At 36.8% G+C, this 21,790-nt stretch overlaps 1 protein-coding gene across 1 annotated transcript in view; it reads right to left on the reverse strand.

Moving 5' to 3' along the window:
- Window positions 1–21,790, reverse strand: part of LOC115383601 (gamma-aminobutyric acid receptor subunit gamma-3-like) — a 75,241-nt gene that overhangs the window by 14,803 nt on the left and 38,648 nt on the right. Inside the window, exons 4-8 of the mRNA XM_030085734.1 lie at window positions 14,904–14,995; window positions 14,679–14,810; window positions 13,222–13,304; window positions 10,227–10,364; window positions 345–497 (exon numbers count right to left, since the gene is read on the reverse strand). Of these exons, the coding sequence (XP_029941594.1) occupies window positions 345–497; window positions 10,227–10,364; window positions 13,222–13,304; window positions 14,679–14,810; window positions 14,904–14,995 (598 nt within the window). The remainder of the gene's footprint in view (window positions 1–344; window positions 498–10,226; window positions 10,365–13,221; window positions 13,305–14,678; window positions 14,811–14,903; window positions 14,996–21,790) is intronic.

Below are 21,790 nucleotides of genomic sequence, written 5' to 3' on the forward strand. Positions count from 1 at the left end.
CAGCTGCAGCTTCTACTCTGCTCTACTCTGAAATAAACTGTGTAGAGCAGAGAAATGTCTCCTGACTGTCAGATGAATCCTGTAAAGGCTGAATTCTGCTTTCCTCACGGAGGAGACGCTGTAAAACATAGTAAATCACAACAGTCCTGCTCGCTTCATGCTAACGTCTATGGGAAAACCCATTGACATGCTAATAGTTAGCACAACATAACTTGCTGGAATAAATTAAACTGAGCAACATTTCACTGACTGAATATAAAACACAGAACTACGTGTGGTTTCGCTGTCATCTCATCGGGTCGGGGGGGTCGGGGAGGGTCACGGAGGAGGCGTGGCGGTCTCACCTAGCGCCGTGCGGGCCGGCGTGGCGTCGCTCTTGATCCAGAAGGAGACCCAGGACAGCACCACGGTCAGGATGCAGGGGATGTAGGTCTGGATGGTGAAGTAGCCCATCCGCCGGCTCAGGTCGAAGAACACCGTCATCAGGACGTAGTCACCTGCGGAGAACGAGCAGAACACAAACATTCAAGGTCAGTTCCACCATTTTTGTCCAGCAGGTGTCTCTGTATCATTTTATGTTATGTTAAGCCATCATAAAAACTGCAAAAATTCAACAAGTTGATTCATCTTGTTTTCAGTCAAAAAGTCTCACCTCACTTGATTTCAGATCAATTTGAGACAGAGAGACTTATTTCTTGATTTGAAATTATTCTATTCAGATCTCTTTTTCAGTAAAATTGACTAGTTTTAACACTAATTTTCTTTTATATAGTGTTATATCTTATATTAGGTGACCCTTTTTACGGCGTATATTGTTCGTCTTGTGTTTAATCAACAATTATTGAAGATTTTATTTCATTAAATAAGCAGGTTTCCTGCTTTATGAATGGAAATTCCGGTGTATGCTAACCGCTATGCTAAGAAAACTACTGAGTCATGGCCTGTTTATTTCCAGTACACTGCAAAAACTTGAAAAACTCTAAATCTTATCAAGTTCATTCATCTTGTTTTCAGTCAAAAAGTCTCATCTCACTTCCTTTACTGCCAATATCTTGAATTTGGGGCACATTATTTTTTTACAGTGTACTGATGTGTAATAATTTATTATTAGTTATAAAATATTCAATTTGTAACACTTTAACCCAGAGGACTCCCTTGAAAAAGAGGTTTTTATTCTCAATGGGACTTTCCTGGCTAAATAAAAGTTAAATAAATAAAATAATAATAATAAAAAAGCTTTCAGAGAAATTATATACTGAATTTGTGATATCAGGCTTCAAACACACGGAACTTCACTGCAAAAAATCAAAAGCTGAGCAAGTTTTTAAAACTTGTTTTGAGTGAAAACGTCAAATTTTACTTGATAAATTTTAATTGATAAATTCACTGGAAAAATTATATTTCAGCAAGACAGAAAGACCTGATTTAAAAGAAGTTCTCTGAAATCAAGACAGTTTTACCTTCTTCGATTGGTGGATTTTTTTTCTTGATTCAAGATGCTTTTACTTTGAAATAAGTAAAAAAATACAATTTTCACTTGTTCTATTGGTACATTTTTTTTCTTCAATTAAGATGCTTTTACTTTGAAATAAGGACAAAAATCCACCAATAGAAGAAGGTAAAACTGTCTTGATTTCAGAGAACTTCTCTTAAAACAAGTCTTTCTATCTTGAAATATAATTAAGTGAATTTATCTTAAATCCAGTAAAATGAGACATTTTCATTCAAAAACAAGTTTAAAAACTTGTTCAGATTTTGAATTTTTTGCAGTGTAAACCCTCAGGAGACTCAATACTAGTAAAACTGTCCTCAATCTAATTGTTTTAACATTAAATTTGAAGGTTTTTACACAAAAAATGACAATACTTCATATATTTATTGCTACTGATGCAGTCTCAGGTCTAATTTAACATGTTTAAATGGATTTTAGAGGCATTAGAATGGTTCAAAATAACCCAACACACTGCAAAAAATCTATATCAGAGCAAGTTTTTAAAACTGGTTCTGAGTGAAAGACTCCTTTTAATTAATTTAAGATAAACTCACTTAAATATTACATTTCATCAAGATAGAAAGACTTGATTGAAGAGAAGGTCTCTGGAATCAAGACAGTTTTACCTTCTTCTATTGGTGGATTTTTTTTGTGTGATTAAGATGCCTTTACTTTGAGATAAAAAAAAAAAATTCTACAATTTTTATTTTCTATTGGCAGATTTTTTTTATTTTACTTGGAAATAAGTAAAATAAATCTGCCAACAGAACAATAATAATAATAATAATAATAATAATAATAATAATAATAACAATAATAATACACTATAATAATATATAATAATACAATAGAACAAGACATATCGCAATACCATGATATGTTACATTATCGAATCACAACATAAGAATGGGTGAGGTTGTTGGCAAAATGCCCAGGTGTTGTGGCGTTGCGAGCCCTAGACGGCAATCAGTCTGCGGCCTTTTGACAAACTCCAACAACAAACTGAGCCTTGAAAGATTGAAGTCTGTATTAAAAAGTGAAGCAAAATAAATAAATAAATACAAATCTGGAAAATTAATGAAAAATTCTACAGATAAAAACTCCACCAATAACGTGGAATAATAGTACAGAAGATTGTTATTCAGGGTGATTTTTATGTTTTATATTGTATATTTTTTAATATATTTTTATATTTATATTTTTTATTTTGTTTTGTTTTTATATTTTATGTTTTTTTTTTAGATTTTTTTTATTTATTTCAAAGTAAAATCATCCTAATTTAAGAAAAAAAAATCCACCAATAGAAGAAGTGAAAACTGTCTCGATTGCAGAGAACTTCTCTTAAATCAAGTCTTTCTGTTTTTCTGAAATATATAATTTAAGTACATTTATCTTAAACCCAGTAAATTGAGACATTTTCACTCAAAACAAGTTTAAAGGTGCTGTAGGCAGGATTCCGCATCTCCGCCATCTTGCTTAGGGTTACCTAAGCAAGATGGCGATTTGACCCATCAAAGATGGCGATTTGAAACCCAGCACAGCCAATCCTGTCCTGTTTTCTCTGACATCACGCCCTTATGCAAGGTAAGCCCCTCCCACAAGAACGTGCGACGAACGCCCCTTGACCAATCACGGTTAGAGCCTCAGGGGCTCTTGTGATTGGTCAAAGATACTTGGAGCTGTCGAGATTCCTTTTCAGCTCAGAACAGAGACAGATGGAAACGCTGCCCCTCGCGGTAGTGCAGTTATGCTACACTCCTCATCAATGGATACTCTAACATTTAATCCAAAGAAAACACAGAAAAATTAGCATTGACTAGCAAAATCCTGCCTACAGCACCTTTAAAGAACTTGCTTAGATTGAGATTTTTTTTTACAGTGCAGAATCTCCTAAAGTCCTGATTGAGAGCATGGCAGTGGCTCATGGGTAATTAAACAGGTCTGATCTGGAGTCTCTGGAGAGATCTTCATCATCAGCACCACGGACAGAGGCAGATGAAGGAGTTCAGGATTCATTAGAGGAGCGGCAGATGTTTGAAAATCAAATATCACGGCAGATTTGGATGTTTATAAGTGAAATCTAAGTGAGAGACTAAAAAAGGAATTAATCCAAAAAAAAAAAAAAAAAGAAAAAAAAAAAATCCAGGGTCCCGTGAAGGAGCCCTGGGGAACACCGCTCAGAATGAGAGAAAGTTTAACTTCACACGTGGGTGATGAGAGGATGACAGACGGAGGGAGAACAATGAGAGGATGACAGACGGAGGGAGGACGATGAGAGGATGACAGACGGAGGGAGGACGATGAGAGGAGAAAAGACATGAGGTCAATCAATTCAGGGAGCGAAGCAACAAAAATGAAGAGATTTTTTTTCTGGTGTGTCTGGGAGTATTATATGAGATGGGGAGTGAGATGGATGGATGATGTATGAATGAATGAATGTATGTATGTATGCATGAATGGATGTATGTTGGATGCAGGGATGAATGAATGGATGTATGTATGAATGGATGAATGACTGTATACATATACATATGTATGAATATATGTATGTATGAATGTATGCATGTATGAATGGATGAATGTATGTATGTATGAATGGATGGATGGATGGATGCCTGCATGTACGAGCGGATGAATGTATGTATGTGTGGATGTAGGTATGCATGTATATATGAATGGACGAATATATGTATGTATGAATGGATGGATGAATGTATGTATGGATGGATGAATGGATGAATGTATGTATGCATGTATGTATGAATGTATGTATGAATGGATGAATGTATGTATGTTTGGATGGATGAATGCATGTAGAGATTAATGTATGCATGTATGTATGAATGGATGGATGGATGATGGATGCAGGGATGGATGAATGGATGTATGACTGGATGGACATATGTATGTATGAATGGATGGATGGATGAATGGATGAATGGATGTATGTATGAATGGATGGATGATGGATGAATGTATGTATGGATGTACGTGCGTAGGGATGGATGATGGATGGATGACTGTATGTATGAATGGATGAATGTATGTATGTGTGGATGTAGGTATGCATGTATATATGAATTGACAAATATATGTATGTATGAATGGATGGATGAATGTATGTATGGATGGATGAATGGATGTATGCATGTATGTATATATGTATGTATGACTGGAAGAATGTATGTATGTTTGGATGGATGAATGCATGTATAGATTAATGTATGTAAGTATGAATGTATGCATGTATGTATGTATGTATGAATGGATGGATGCATGGCTGCATGATGGATGGATGGCAGAATGCATGCATGGATGGATGACTGGATGGATAATTGCATGTATGCATGCATGTATGTATGAATGGATGAATGCAAGTATGTATGTATGTATGTATGAATGTATGCATGTATGTATGTATGTATGTATGTATGTATGTATGAATGGATGGATGGATGGCTGCATGATGGATGGATGGCAGAATGCATGTATGGATGGATGACTGGATGGATAATTGCATGTACGCATGCATGTATGTATGAACGGATGAATGCAAGTATGTATGTATGAACGTATGCATGTATGTATGGACAGATGTATGAGTGGATGAACACAGGTGCGTGCATCTTCACCCTCTCCTCCTCCTGCAGGACGCTTCCTGAGAGCTGCTCTCAGATCAGCAGCGGCAGCCATTGTTCTGTTCTGTTTCTGCAGCCTTGACTGAAGTTTCCACACAGCGAGAGATGGGGGGGGGGGGGGGGGGGCATCGCTTTAATCCACCGCCGCCACTCAGAAAACACCGTGGGAGTGAACGAATGAAAACCTTTTCATGAACCCATCTCTCCAGTCTCAGCGAAGGAACTGATGGAAATCAGTTCTCCATGTTTATATATGTTAGAATCTCTACCGTGCACATCCCACAAATGCATCTTCCCCGTCAATCCAATGCACCATTTAAACTGCACTGATAGAAAACTATTCATTTTTTGTAAGTTTCCAGCATATTTTCATTTTAAAACTTGAAACAGGCTAATAGAACAGTGTATTTTATTGCAAAAAAAAGGTAATAAAAATCAAAAAATGTATTGATTTCACATTATTTCTAGTTTTTTTGAAGCCGAGGATAAAAATTATCATTTTTTAAAAATTTTTTTATTATTATTTTATGCTTATCTTTTGATTAAGTTTATGTTTTATTATTATTATTTTTGGATGGATGATGTTAGGTTATGATGGATGGATGGATGGATGGATGGATGGATCGATGATGTTAGGTTATGGATGGATGAGTGATGTTAGGTTATGATGGATGGATGGATGATGGATGGATGGATGATGGATGGATGGATGGTGTTAGGTTATGGATGAATGGGCAATGTTAGGTTATGATGGATGGATGGATGATGATGTTAGGTTATGGATGGATGGATGGATGATGTTAGGTTATGGATGGATGGATGGATGGATGGATGGATGGATGGATGATTTTAGGTAATGGATGTTGGGTGATGTGTATTTTATGATGGATGGATGGATGGATGAATGGATGATGTTAGGTTATGATGGATGGATGGATGGATGGATGGATGGATGGATGGATGATGTTAGGTTATGATGGATGGATGGATGGATGGATGGATGGATGGATGATTTTAGGTTATGGATGATGGGTGATGTGTATTTTATGATGGATGGATGGATGAATGGATGATGTTAGGTTATGATGGATGGATGGATGGATGATGTTAGGTTATGGATGGATGGATGGATGGATGATGTTAGGTTATAGATGGATGGATGGATGATGTTAGGTTATGGATGGATGGATAATGTTAGGTTATGGATGGATGGATGGAAGGATGGATGATGTTAGGTTATGGATGGATGGATGATCTTAGGTTATGGATGGATGGATGATGTTAGGTTATGGATGGATGAATGATGTTAAGTTATGGCCAGAATGGCCAGACGGATGGATGTTATTTCAAAATAAAAGCATCTAAATAAAAAAAAAACAATCAGCCAGTAAAAGAAGGTAAAACTGACTAGATTTCAGAGAACCTCTCTTTCTATCATGATGAAATCTAAATATTGAATTTTAAATCCAGTAAAATCTGACATAAAAAAAAAACAAGACAATAAAACTTGCTCAGAATTAAATTTTTTTGCAGTGTATGGCTAAAAAAGCCCAAAAAAACAACAGGAACATCTCTCACATAAAGGTTAACAGTTGTTAACCGTCATGGCAGCTCCTTCATCTCTTGAGTCACACGGAATCATTAAAAATGCATCAAGGATCCAGTTGTAATGTAATTCCCAGCACCTGTCATGAGGGCGGCGGCGGCGAGCACAGCCGGCATTAAGCAGTCAAAACACACGGGGCGGAGAGAGCAGTGAATAATTTAACTGACTCTTTAATCTTTAATCGGGGTGATTAATGTCGGCGGAGAAAACCTATTTGGCGGCCGGCACCCCGGGGGAGGACGGGGGAGGGGGGGCAGTTAGCGAGGGGGGGCATGAACTCTCAGCTGGTAATTATATAATTACATTTTAGGGCCACGGTGTTAAAGCTTGGCAAGAGGAATCCAGAACGAACCAACTTCCAGTCAAAGATAATGGTGAAGAAAAGCTGCAATACCGGGGGAATTCCAGCAGGGGGCGAGGGTGCTGGTTTCCCATTGGAAGCCATTCAAAAACGCTGATTTTCAGAGTAAATATACAGTTTGAGATCAAGTTCTGGTCTCTGTCACTAGTTTCTACAACCGAGTCATTAGCTCCGCCCATCTTTTATATACAGTCTAGTGATGATGTCACGTTAGCTCCGCCCATCTTTTATATAGTCTATGTTGACATCAAGTTAACCCCGCCCATCTGGTGATGACGACACCCTAGCTCCGCCCATCTTTTATATACAGTCTATGGATGACATCACATTATCTCCGCCCATCTTTTGTATACAGTCTAGTGATGATGTCACGCTAGCTCCGCCCATCTTTTATATACAGTCTAGTGATGATGTCACTTTAGCTCTGCCCATCTTTTCGATACAGTCTAGTGATGATGTCACGTTAGCTCCGCCCATCTTTTATATACAGTCTAGTGATGACGTCACGTTAGCTCCACCCACCTTTTCTATACAGTCTAGTGAAGATGTCACGTTAGCTCCGCCCATCTTTTATATACGTCTACTGATGAAGTCACGTTAGCTCCGCCCATGTTTTATTATACAGTCTAGTGAAGATGTCACTTTAGCTCCACCCATCTTTTATATAGTCTATGTTGACATCAAGTTAACCCCGCCCATCTGGTGGTGACGACACGCTAGCTCCGCCCATCTTTTATATACAGTCTATGGATAACATCACATTATCTCCGCCCATCTTTTGTATACAGTCTAGTGATGATGTCACGCTAGCTCCGCCCATCTTTTATATACAGTCTAGGGATGATGTCACGCTAGCTCCGCCCATCTTTTATATACAGTCTATGGATGACATCACATTATCTCCGCCCATCTTTTGTATACAGTCTAGTGATGATGTCACGCTAGCTCCGCCCATCTTTTATATGCAGTCTAGTGAAGATGTCACGTTAGCTCCGCCCATCTTTTATATACGTCAACTGATGAAGTCACGTTAGCTCCGCCCATGTTTTATTATACAGTCTAGTGAAGATGTCACTTTAGCTCCACCCATCTTTTATATAGTCTATGTTGACATCAAGTTAACCCCGCCCATCTGGTGGTGACGACACGCTAGCTCCGCCCATCTTTTATATACAGTCTATGGATGACATCACATTATCTCCGCCCATCTTTTGTATACAGTCTAGTGATGATGTCACGCTAGCTCCGCCCATCTTTTATATACAGTCTAGTGATGATGTCACTTTAGCTCTGCCCATCTTTTCGATACAGTCTAGTGATAATGTCACGTTAGCTCCGCCCATCTTTTATATACAGTCTAGTGATGACGTCACGTTAGCTCCGCCCATCTTTTATATACAGTCTAGTGATGACGTCACGTTAGCTCCACCCATCTTTTATATACAGTCCAGTGAAGATGTCACGTTAGCTCCGCCCATCTTTTATATACGTCTACTGATGAAGTCACGTTAGCTCCGCCCATGTTTTATTATACAGTCTAGTGAAGATGTCACTTTAGCTCCACCCATCTTTTATATAGTCTATGTTGACATCAAGTTAACCCCGCCCATCTGGGGGTGACGACACGCTAGCTCCGCCCATCTTTTATATACAGTCTATGGATGACATCACATTATCTCCGCTCATCTTTTGTATACAGTCTAGTGATGATGTCACGCTAGCTCCGCCCATCTTTTATATACAATCTAGTGATGACGTCACGTTAGCTCCGCCCACATTTTATATACAGTCTATGCATCCAGTCACGTTAGCTTAAACCACAAGAAATGAAGGTAAAAATGGCTTTTAAAAACTGAAATGATCAGAATTGTAAAAAAAAAAAATTAAATTAAATACTGTTGGAAAAAGCTGTCAAACTGCTTAAAACGAAATTAAAGGGTGAAAATGGCTAAAATTTCAAACATTTTTGGCAAAAAAACCTTTTAAAAAGGAGCAAAACTGTTAAAATCAGGTAAAAAAAAAAGACTTACACTGTAAAAAAGTGTCACCAAATCCAAGATCTCAATAGTAAAGAAAGTTTAGACAGTCAAAACTATCTGAAATCAATCTGAAATCAGGTGATATGGGTTTTTTTGACTGAAAACAAGATGAATAAACTTGGTAAGATTTGATTTTTTTTGTAGTGTATAAAAGTCACCTATAAATATATTTTATAAATAAGATTTCCGAATTTAGGCCGTTTTTACAGTGTAGTATATAGATTGTGTAAGAATTAACACAATAAATCTCATTCTTAATTTTCCTGTGACTTGACGAATAATATTGAAAATCGACACAATTTCAATCAGATGTAGATTTAAATGGTTCGATTTAATGTTATTTTCAACTTTTCAAAGACTGCACTGCAAAAAAATTAATAAATAAATAAAAATTTGAAGTTCCAAACATCTGAATTTTGTTGTGTGTATTTCATGAATCGACACTTTTGGAGGATAAAAAGTGGATTTATGGCAGAAAATATGGGACTTTTGGAAGAAAATAAGTGTCAAAATGAAGGTTTGGCTGTAGAAATGGAAGAAAATGTTCAATAAACAACATACACTGTAAAAAATTGTATCCCAAATACAAGATATCAACAGTAAACTAATACTGAATGAGAGATCTGGACAGAAGAATTTTAAATCAAGAAACAAGCCTCTCTATCTTAAACTGATCTGAAATTAAGTGAGATGAGACTCTTTAAGTGAAAACAAGATTAATTAACTTGGTAAGATTTTGAGTTTTTACAGTGTATAAAAGGAAATTCTAAATCCAGGAAGTTAGCCGAGCTTATTTAATGTTTTGACACTTGTGGAAGATAAAAAGTGAAGGTTTTGGTGTCAAAATGTAAGGAAATGTTCAATAATTGTTTATGAAACACATTAACAACACAGATAAACAACATGTACTGTAAAAAAATTGCCACCCAAATACAACATCTCAACACTACATGAAAGAAAACAAGTATCATCTTAATTTTAAAGCAATAAATAAGTCCCTTTGTCTTAAACTGATGTGAAATGAAGCGAGACGAGGCTTCCCGACTGAGTGAATTTGGTGCGGTTCGGGTGTTTTACAGTGCGGACTGACCGGCCGTGGTGCTCAGCAGGTCGGTGGTGTTCCTCAGGCCCATGAAGTCGAACTGGTACAGCCGCCAGTACTTCTGGTCCGACGTCTCCACCGAGCTCCGCCTCCACTTGTAGACGATCTCGTCTCTCGGGTAGCCGTCTGCGGGGAAGCAGGGATTTAGAGATTTACGGGAATTTACGGTATTTTTTTTTTTTAAATTCAGTGCAGTGGAAGTTATGGAAGATGTCTTCCGCCGTTGTTAAAATCGTTTCATAAGTTCTTGGTCAAAGGTAGATTTGGATTCCCAGACAATATTTTCAACAATTGTCGTAAAAAATTTTCAAAAATAAGCCATTCGGGAAAATTTACACTGTAAAATCTTTGATTTTATTCGCAATTTTAAGAAATTCCCTTCCGTTTTTACTTATTCCAAAGTAAAATTATCTTAATTTAATATAGGAAATCTTCCAATAAAACAAGTCAAATTGGGGAATTTTGTTTATTTATTTCAACGTAAAAGTAGCTTGATTTAAGAAAAGAAAAAGCCAAAAGAATAAATGAAAAATGTACATTTGTTTACTTTATTTCAAAGTAAAAGTAATTTAATTTAAGATAACAAATTTGCCAATAGAACAAGTGAAAACCGTAGATTTTTTTTTTTTTATTATTTCAAAAAAAAGTATGCTTTTACTTTGAAATAAAGTTCAAAAAAGTACAATTTGTGTTTATTCTATTGGCAGATTTTTTTTTGTTTATTTTTTTTTGTTTTAATTAAGATACTTTTACTTTGAAACAAAGTCAAAAACAATCTACAATTTTCATTTATTATATTGGCATCTTTTTTAAATCAAGATGCTTTTACTTTGAAAAAAAATGTTTTAAACTGCGGGAAAGTAGATTTAAGATTTTAAGCTACTTTTATTTTGAAATAAAGAAAGAAAATCCACAATTTTCACTTCCTATAATGGCAGATTTTTCGTCTTAAATTAAGATACTTTTACTTTGAAAAAAATAAGAAAAATCTACAATTTTCTCTTGTTCTACTGGCAGATTTTTTTTTAATTAAGATACTTTTACTTTTAAATAAAGAAAGAAAATCCACAACTTTCACTTGTTTTATTAACAGATTTGTTTTCCCTAAATTAAGATACATTTACTTTGAAATAAGTAAAAAAAAAACAAAAAACACACATCTGCAGTTTTTTTTTTCTTTTTGTTGCTAAAATTAAGATACTTTTACTTTGAAATAAAGTAAAAAAATAAATCTACAACTTTCATTTATTCTATTGGCATTTTTATTTAAATCAAGATACTTTTACTTTGAAAAAATGTTTTAAAAAATGTGGGAAAGTACATTGAAGATCTTAGGATACTTTTACTTTGAAATAAAGAAAGGAAATTAACAATTTTCGCTTGCTGTAAACGCAGATTTTTCTTCTTAAATTAAAATACATTTACTTTGAAATAAAGTAAAGAAAAATCTACGATTTCCGTGTATTCTATTGGCTGATTGTTTAAAATCTTGAATTAAGATACTTTTACTTTGAAATAAGTAACAAATATCTACAAGTTTCATTTAATTTATTAGCAGATTGTCTTAAATTACGATAAAGTGAAAAAAATCTACAATTTTCACTTTTTCTATTGGTGTATTTATTTTTTTCTTAAATCAACATACTTTTACTTTGGGAAAAAAAATGGGGGAAAAGTAGATTTCGGATCTTACATCAGGTAAAACGAGACATTTTTCTGAAAACTCTAGATTTTTTACAGTGTGGGTCTCTTGGGAATAATCTTTTCTTATCGTCACGCCTCGTGTTTCACCACAAAGCGCCTGTTTCTCACTCAGTCTCGAACTTTTAAAAAACGCCCGCCTGATTAGCAGCCCTCTGCAATCACCCCTTACCCAGGATGCCGTGCTGCAATCGACTCGCAATTAACCTCTGGCCGCCATACTTAACGGTCAGCAGGGGTCACCGTCGCCGTGGCGACCGGCCTTTTCATGCATTTAAAGATGTAATCAGCTGTTCGGGGAGCAGGTCGGTCCTGATTGGTCGGTCATCAGGGGGGCAGTTTTTAGAAACTTGCAACTTTTTTTTTTTGTTTCGAGATAGTTTTAAATGTAGAAAGTCAGTTTTAGTCTAACTGGATGAAAACTGTCAGTCAGTATGTTTTGTATTCTTGTACACTGTAAAAAATTCCAAAAATTTAAGAATCGTTATTGAAAATAAATTAATTAAAAATATTGTATTATATTATTAAGTTAGCAAAAATGTATTAAATGTATTTAATGATAATTTATTGTATATTATGCTACATTATATTGTATTATATTATATTTACAATAATTTTGATGTTAATTTATTTAGTTTTATTAATAATTAAATATATTTAATATAAAAAGCTTTTTTATATATATTTTATTATAAAATATATATCATATAATTAAAATAAAATAAATCAATATAAATACAATATTCATTATTCATATTATTTATTATATATTTATATATCAACAACTTAATAAATATATTGAATAATAATACATTTATACTGTATTATATTATATTATATTATATTATATTATATAGGAACATTTTTTAGTAAAATTTATTAGTTTTAATAGTCATTTTCTTTCATTTACTGTTGAGATCTTATATTTGGTCGAAACTTTTTTACAGTGTATGTTGTTTATCTTGTGTTTAATTAACAATTATTGAACATTTTCTTCCATTTCTTCACCAAAACCTTTATTCTGACACTTTTTCCTTCCAAATGTCTCATTTTTTCAACCATAAATCCACTTTTTATCCTCCGAAAGTGAAAAATATGTTGCTTTCATATTTTTCTGAGCTTCAAATAATTTTAGTTTCAGAAACATTTCGCGCGCTACAATTCTAAAACAACGCTTGATTCTACAAATGGAACAAGCTGCTTTGCCATGGCGACGTCAACTCTTATCAAAATCCCAGAAGGGAATACAGATTGAGCCAGATGTGGTCCGTGAGCCACTCACAGCTGGAGAAGACGAGCGGGCAGGAGTGCTCGTCCATGGGGAAGTTGTGCAGCTGCAGCTGGCACTCGGCGTTGATGGTCATCCTGCACAGAAGAAGAAGAAAGAAAGAAATTAAATAAAAATAAAACCCACTTAGAGACGATTAGCTCCTTCACTTCCCTCCATAGGAACCAGATGGGGCCCCAGCTGACGGATGATATCACTCACAATGACATCATCGCTGTCACCGGAGCCAGCTGAGTCTCTGCATTTTCTGATTTCAAAAAGCTGTGTTTTCCTGTTTCCATGGAGACGGAGCATTTCCAAAAAGGCTTGTTTTCCCCCGTTTCCATGGAGACGAAGGAGGAGCATTTTCAAAAAGTGGCATACTTCCCCTATATCCATGGAGACTGGCCTTTTTGTACTATTTTCATGGAGGCAGGGCTTTTTCAAAAAAATTTAGGTTTTTCTGTTTCCAAATAAATAAATAAATAAAAAAATAAAAAAATAAATAAACTAGAATTTGCCTGTTTGGGATTAATAGAGTAACACTAAAGTTGTCGGGGAGCTTTCAAAAAGTTTGTTCTGTTTCCATGGAGACGGGGTTGGAGCAAAAAAAAAAAATGCGATTCCCTCCATTTTCATGGAGAGAGAGCATTTTTAAAAAGTCGCAATCCCCCCCCCCCTCGTGGGAAGGACGATGATGAGCTGGACATATAGGTAGATTTACACAGGTCCTCGCTGAGGCGCACGCTCAGGTGCCTGAACGCGAAAACAAACCCAAGGCTGTCTGGACGAGACAAAAAAAACCCACAGTATTTATCATGGGCACTGTCAATGTGTAAACAAAGTCAAATTCTCAAGTATGATTTTTTAAATATTTTTTTTTAAATATAGAAAAAACTTTTTCCGGTATTAATTCAAGATTTTTATTGCCATTTCTATTGTCTTTTTAAAGAAAAATTATCTTTTTAGACCTGTTTTGTTTTATGTTAGAAAACAAAACAAAAACACTATTTGATAATCAAATAAATTCTCTTTGATTTAAAGTTTTTTTTTCTTATTTAATTAAAAAAAATTCTGGTATTAAATTTAAATTGATATTGATATTTCAATTGTTCGCTTTTAAATAAAACTTAATCTTTTTAGCTCTTTTTGTTTTACATTCAAAATTTGAACATTTTCAAAAATAAAGTGAATTTTCCACAATATTTTCTTAAAATCTGAAAAAAACCAAAACCATCATTTGATAATCAACATTATTGACGTGTAAACAAAGGCATACTGACTGCACATTTTCTAAAATTAACTGAATTTTTAAGCAACAAATCCTAAAATATTTGTGATTTTGAGTGACTATTCCAAAAATTTTGAAAAAAAAAAAAAGCATTTTTTTTTTCTGTGAACATGAACATAACACAATGAAAACATTTCTATTTATTGTTTATCTTGTTTATTTTGATTATTTTGTATCTTACCTGAGGGTGTAGAGGATCTTCCCGTTGTTCCAGATCCGCAGCAGCTGATTGGGCGTGGTGATCCAATGAGAGTCGGCGTTCTTGGAGTTCCTGAAGATGGTGTCAGGGAGCCAGATGAGGCCCACCATGTTGCTGGGAGACGGAGAATAGACAGAAGGGTTACCGCGGTTACCGGAGATGAGGGTGACGAAGCGGTTGCCATGGTTACTAGGGAGGGACGTGAACCTGTTGAGCGTCAGGATCCTCATGCTGCTGCTGTTGTAGCGCAGCCGGGTGTCCACCCAGCTCTGGGCGAAGATGATGTCGATCTGGTACTCCTGGGGAGACAGAGGGAGGAGGGGGCGGAGTCAGAGGAGGAGGGGGCGGAGCCAGGATGGCGATAAGGTCATCACTGTTAAGATCGGATCGACCTGGACTTCAGAGTGGCGGAAACATTCAGACTTGTTGATGTGAAAATTACATTTTCACATCCAAAGTCGTCTCCATGGAAACAAGGGTGAAAGCCAACTTTTTCAACATGCATCAACTCCGTCGCTATGGAAACGGGGGAAATTCAACTTTCTGAATGTGATCCAACTCGGTTTCTATGGAAACGGGGGAAAAACAACTCGCTCCAAGTCCGTCTCCATGGAAACGGGAGGAAAACAACTCACTCCAAGTCCGTCTCCATGGAAATGGGGGAAAGACGACACGCTTCAACTCAATCTCCATGGAAACGGGGGGGAAGACAACACGCTTCAAGTCCGTCTCTATGGAAACAGGGGGAAAACAACTCGCTCCAAGTCCGTCTCTATGGAAACGGGAGGAAAACAACTCGCTCCAACTCCGTCTCCATGGAAACGGGGGAAAGACGACACGCTTCAACTCAATCTCCATGGAAACGGGGGGAAGACAACACGCTCCAAGTCTGTCTCCATGGAAACAGTGGGGGGGGGGTAAAAACAACACACTCCAACTCCGTTTCCATGGAAACAACACACTCCAACACCGTCTCCATGGAAACGGGGGAAAACAACACACTCCGACTCTGTCTCCATGGAAACACCCCCATGGGGGGGGGGGCACATTTTTTCATATGGTCCAACTCTGTCCTCATGGAAACAGGAAAACTCAACTTTTTAAATACGATCAGACTCCGTCTCCATGGAAACAATAGGTAAATTCAATTTTTTGGAAACCCTGACTCCACCTTCACAGAAATGGGGAAAAAAACCCTAAACTTTTTGAACATGATTCAACTCCATCTCGATGGAAACGTGGGGAAACTCAACTTTTTTAAAATGATCTAAATCTGTCTCCATGGAAACAGGAGTAAAACAACATGCTCCGGCTCCATCTCCATGGAAACAGGCAAAATTCGTTTTGAAGGTGATTCAACTCCGCCTCCATGGAAACGGAGAAACTCATCTTTTTCAGCATGAAAAAGAACAGAAACAGGGGAAACTTAAATTTTTGAACATGATCCAACTCCGTCGCCATGGAAACAGGGGGGAAAATCAACTTTTTCAACACATTCTGACTCTGTCTCCATGGAAACGGGGGAAACCCTCTCAATGCAGAATAGTGAATCAGTTTCATGACTTCAGAAGGTGAAAGTCTCTGAATCAGGCCTCATTTATTCATGTCTCTTGAGCAGATTCTCCTCTCCCTGTTGAAGATCGCTGCGTTGTCAAGGCAACGCCAGGACGGTTGTTTTTGGACAGTCCAAAAATAATCACCGATTTCAAAATGAACTTTTCCCCAAACAGCTAATTTTAGACAACTGGAAATATAACTGTCGTCCATTGATCTGTTCTCTTTCAGGCTGGAATTAGAAGACGTTTTCATCTTCAACACAAAGCATGATTGGACGAGGAGGGCGTGATGTCATCACGTCTCCAGGAAGTAAACACACACTTGCACTCGCTCTGACTCCGTCTCCATGGAAACGGCTGGAAACTCAACTTTTTGAAAATGCTCTGAGTCAGTCACCATGGAAACTGGGAAACAACTTTTTGAAAACACTGACACCGTCTCCATGGAAACTGGGGGAAAAAAACCCTCAACTTTTTGAAACACTGACTCCGTCTCCACGGAAACTAGGAAAAAAAAAACTTTTGAAAACAATGACTCCATCTCCATGGAAACTTTTCAAAAAAAAAAAGTTTTTGAAACACTGACTCCATCTCCATGGAAACTGGACAAAAAAAACAATCAACTTTTTGAAAAGATTAACTCCATTTCCTCGGAATTGGCTAGAAAGTCAAATTTTTGAACACGCTCTGACTCTTGTCTCCATGGAAACAGTTGAAACCCAACTTTTTGAACACACTTTGATGAGAATTTTTTGAAAAGTTTCACTTGGGAACCATTTTCAAAAAATCACATTTTCACTGTTTCTGAGCATCATTGCCATGGACGCAGAAACCCCAAAATTTTCCATCTTCCCTTGCAAACGTTTTGAAAACTCCACTTCAGCCAACATCTTGGATACTCTGGATGATTTTCAATTTTAAAATCGACAAAAACTTTCAGAATTGAATTAAACTCTTGTAAAACTCTTGTTTCTCATCTTGTCTTTTCTCTAGATTTTGATTTCTCTAAAGATCCACTCAGTCTTTATGAAACAGCTACAACCTTTGTGGGCACTGAACCCATAACCCGTCGTGATTTCCAACAGACTCAGCTTGACCGCCTTCCTACATGTGTCGCACGGCGTGACCTTTTCAGGGGAAGAACGCCGCCGCCTAAGTTCAGACAGCGACAAGCTGAAAAACCAGCGCTCTAGTGGGATTTTCAACAACTTGTTCTGGAGACTCGACCACTGAGGCAAGTCCATTATTCATGGATGTTGTGTAAAGATGTATAATTCAGGACATGTGTTAAAAAAAAAAAAAAAATAAAAAAAAAATATATATATATATATATATATATATATATATGGAGAGAGCTGTTAAAATGTAGACGAGAAACAGGAAGTGAATCCAACATGGAGTAAAGAGAAGGAAACTTTTCCACCAGAACTCGACAAATAAATGAAGAAAAGTTTGAAAAGTGTGGCGGGAATTTGTTATTTAGGTGAAAGATGTCGACAGTGGAATTAATCAGCTTGACTTTTAGCAGCGTGGGGAACAAACAGCTTCCTCCTCATCCTTCCTGCACGGCGGCGGCGGTTCAACCGATCACTCTTTTCATGAAACTTGCACTCAAAACTGTCTTTTTTTTTTTTTTTTACATTTTTTTACATTTTATAGATCAGTTTTGCTTTTTATTTGATGGGATTTCATGGTGGGAGTAGAAATGTCAACAATAGGAAGCAGATTGAAGAGAAAACTTTTTTTTTTTTTTTTTTTTTTTTTTACATTTTCTCTCCATGGGAACATGGAAAATGTAACTTTTTAAAAAAATATTTGGGCTCCACATTCCAAAAAAAATCCAAATCTGAGCATGTTTTCAAAAACTTGTTTTGAGTGAAAATAGATAGAATAGAGAAGTTCTCTGGAATCTATCAATTTAACTTAAATCAAGATACTTTTACTTTGAAATAAGTTGAAAAAATTACAATTTTCACTTTTCTATTGGGAGATTTTTTTTCCCCTAAATTGAGATACTTTTATTTTGAAATAAGTAAATAAAAGCTACAATTTTCACTTGTTCTATTTTTATTTTTTATATTTTTATTATTTTTCCAGTTTTTTTTTCTTAAATTAAAATACTTTTGCTTGAAATAAGTTTAAAAAAGTACAATTTTCACTGTTCTTTTCTTTTTGCATATTTTTTTCTTAAATTAGGATACTTAAACTTTGAAATTAGTTTAAAAAAATTAATGCTTTCCTTTTCTATTGGCAGATTTTTTTTCTTAGGTTAAGAATACTTTTACTTTGAAATTAGTAAAAAAAAATCTGCCAATAGAACAAGTAAAAACTGTCTTGATTCCAGAGAACTTTTTCACTCAAAATAAAATAAAATAAAATAAAAAATCAAGAAAATTTTTACTTGTTCTATTGGCAGATTTCGTTTTTTAAATTGAGATACTTTTACTTTGAAATAAGTAAAAAAAAAATCAAACAATGGAAGAAAGTAAAACTGTCTTTATTCCAGACAACTTCTCTTAAATCAAGTCTTTCTATCTCGATCAAATATAATTTTTAAGTGAATTTATCTTAAATCCAGTAAAATGAGACATTTTCACTCAAAACAAGTTTAAAAAAACTTGCTCAGATTTTGATTTTTTGCAGTGTATTTCTGTGGAAATGATGGAAAATGCAACTTTTTTAAAAACATTTGGGCTCCATCTCGGTGGATATTGTGTAACTTCAAAAAAATAAAAAATGAAATCTTCCGCACACTGAGTTCTTGTGGAATGACTTATTCACCAGTATTGACAGACTCCTGACAGACAGGAAGTGATCTTAAGCGAAGATTTAACAACATTATCGAATTACAACAAAAACAGTGATGGGAGTAACGGTGTTAAGATAAACAGTTACTAGTTTCAGTAACGGGTAATCGGATTACTTTCACAACACAGTTTTATCATTAGAGAGAATAAAACACTAAATGCAATGGAATTTGTTTACAGAAATAAGGAACCTGATTGGTGCAGAGTGTGACACATGGTGGGACAGAGCTATGGCCAGAGAGCCCTTGACAGTCATTTTAAATGGACATCTATTCACATACGTCTATGTCAGTAGATGTATGTGAATAGATCTAGAAATGCCATCTACGGTTACATTTGAATAATTTAGATTAATGTAGCGTTTCCTGTTGGTCAGTTCAAAAATTGATTTTGTTTTTTTCCCAGCTATTGGTGTGGATTCAGTCGATTACGTCAGCGAAAGAGATTAGAAGACGTCTGGAATTCCTTCCTCGCTTCTCTAGTTTTCTGAATGAACCCCAAAAAAAAAAAAAAGAGAAAAGTCTAAATATTCAGAATATCAGAATGAATATTTTAAGCACTGCGGCTTGCAGATAGAGGAGGGATTCAAACTCCAGCACTGATCACTGACTCAGGACAAACCGAAGCTGGAATAAATATCTCCATCGAACAGGCTCTTGGAAAATTTGATCCCTGGGATATATGTTAATTCTCACAACATAAACACATCTATATTGGCTTTCCTCTTCACTTCACTTCCCAAACAAAGCCATTCTCCCAGAATGCATCTGTGCGGTGGATAGAAATTTGTCTTCTTGATTCTTCAGGATTAGATCAGTGATTAGCATCCTGGCCATTACGATTAGCTGGAGTCGGTCCTGCTGCAGCCTCTACTCTGCCTCCAGCATGGCCCCGCCCACTGCTCCGTCTGATTGGTTACACTCAGAGGCCTGACAGTCAATCAGCAGTGAGAGCTGCATATGCATAAATATATGTGCATAGAGCAGTGGTATGAAAAAGTTTGGGCATCCCTGATCATTTTCAAGATTTTCCTTTATCAGCAGTTTCAGTTATATACATCATACAGCAGAGAGATACAGTGATGTTTGAGGAGTGAAATGAAGTTTATGGGATTAACAGAAAGCGTGCAATAATTACCTAAACAAAAGTAGGCAGGTGCATAAATTTGGGCACAACAGAAAAATGTCATCAATAATTACTAAATCCTCCTTTTGCAGAAATAACAGCCTCTAAACACTTCCTACAGCTTCCAATGAGGGTCTAAATTCTGGCTGAAGGTATTCTGGTATTCTATGGAGCAGAGAAATGTCTCCTGACTGTCAGATTCATCCTCTAAAGGCTGTATTCTGCTTTGGTCACGGACGAGACGCCGTGAAACACAGTAAATTTCAACAGTCCCGCTAGCTTTGTGCTAACCTCTATGGGAAAACCCATTGACATGCTAACAGTTAGCACAACAGTGACAGAATTTGCTGGAACAAATGAAACTCAGCAACATTTCACTGACTGAATATTAAACACAAATGTTGATTATTTAAACACTAACAGGCAGATATTCCCCTCACTCAGAAAAGTCAGGAAAAACTCTTCAAAACATAAACAGGAAGTAGCTGCGGAAGTCTGGGAGGCTTTGAGCTGTTCAAAACCAGATGTCCTAAACTGTGACAGAAAATCCTGCTTTTACTGCTGACGCCTGCAGAAAATTGCACATTTCTCTCCGTTGCCTCAAGATTGTGACCTGAACGCATCTCATCTTTAACCCAACACACACACACACGCACTCACACGTGCACGGACGTCGTGTCGTGTGGCATTTAGCCTGGAGGTGAAGAGCGGCGACATGACAGAGCCGGTCCTGCCGGAGCTCCAGAGAGAAACTCGGAAAACAGACCTGAAAATGATGTAATCGCGCGTGCGTGTGCGTGTGCGTGTGCGTGTGTGTGTGTGTGTGTGTGTGTGTGTGTGTGTGTGTGTGTGTGTGTGTGTGGTGCCATTTCCCGTTAACATTTGAGAATAAATTGAAATATATATTATGATGTTAATGAAACATTAAGGGTGAGTCCTGCTCTGGAGAGGAAGATGAAATATTCATCAATGTACAGGAGAGAGAGAGAGAGAGAGAGAGAGACAGACAGTGAGAGATGGGGAGAGGAGGAGAGAGAGAGCAAGGGAGTGAGCGAACAAGAAAGAGGGAGAGAGAGCGACAGAGAATGAGAGAAAGTACAAGAGTGGGAGAACAAGAGAGCAAGAGAGAGAAGGACAGAGACCGAGCCAGAGTGAGACAGCAAGCGAGAGAGCAAGAGAGCGAGAGCAAGTGAGAGAGCGAGAGAGCGCAAATGAAAGCGAGAGAGCAAGAGAGAGAGCAAGACAGTATGAGCAAGTGAAAGAGTGAGGGAGAGCAAGAGCAAGTGAAAGCGGGAGAGCAAGCGACTGAGAGCAAGAGAGCAAGAGCACGTGAGAGAGCGAGAGATTGCAAATTAAGCGAGAGCAAGAGAGAGCGAGACAGTAAGAACAAGTGAAAGAGCGAGAGAGAGTGAGCGAGTAAGAGCAAGTGAAAGACTGAGAGAGCAAGAATAAGTGAAAGAGCAAGAGAGTAAGAGAGAGCAAGAGCAAGAATGGGAGCAAGTGAGAGAGTGAGAGAGCAAGAGAGTGAGCAAAAGCAAGTGAAAGAGCAAGAGAGAGAGCAAGTGAGAGAGCGAGAGAACAAGAGAGTGAGAGAGAAGGAGTGAAC

The sequence above is a fragment of the Salarias fasciatus genome (genome assembly GCF_902148845.1).
Source record: "Salarias fasciatus chromosome 23 unlocalized genomic scaffold, fSalaFa1.1 super_scaffold_20, whole genome shotgun sequence".
NCBI lineage: Eukaryota > Metazoa > Chordata > Actinopteri > Blenniiformes > Blenniidae > Salarias > Salarias fasciatus.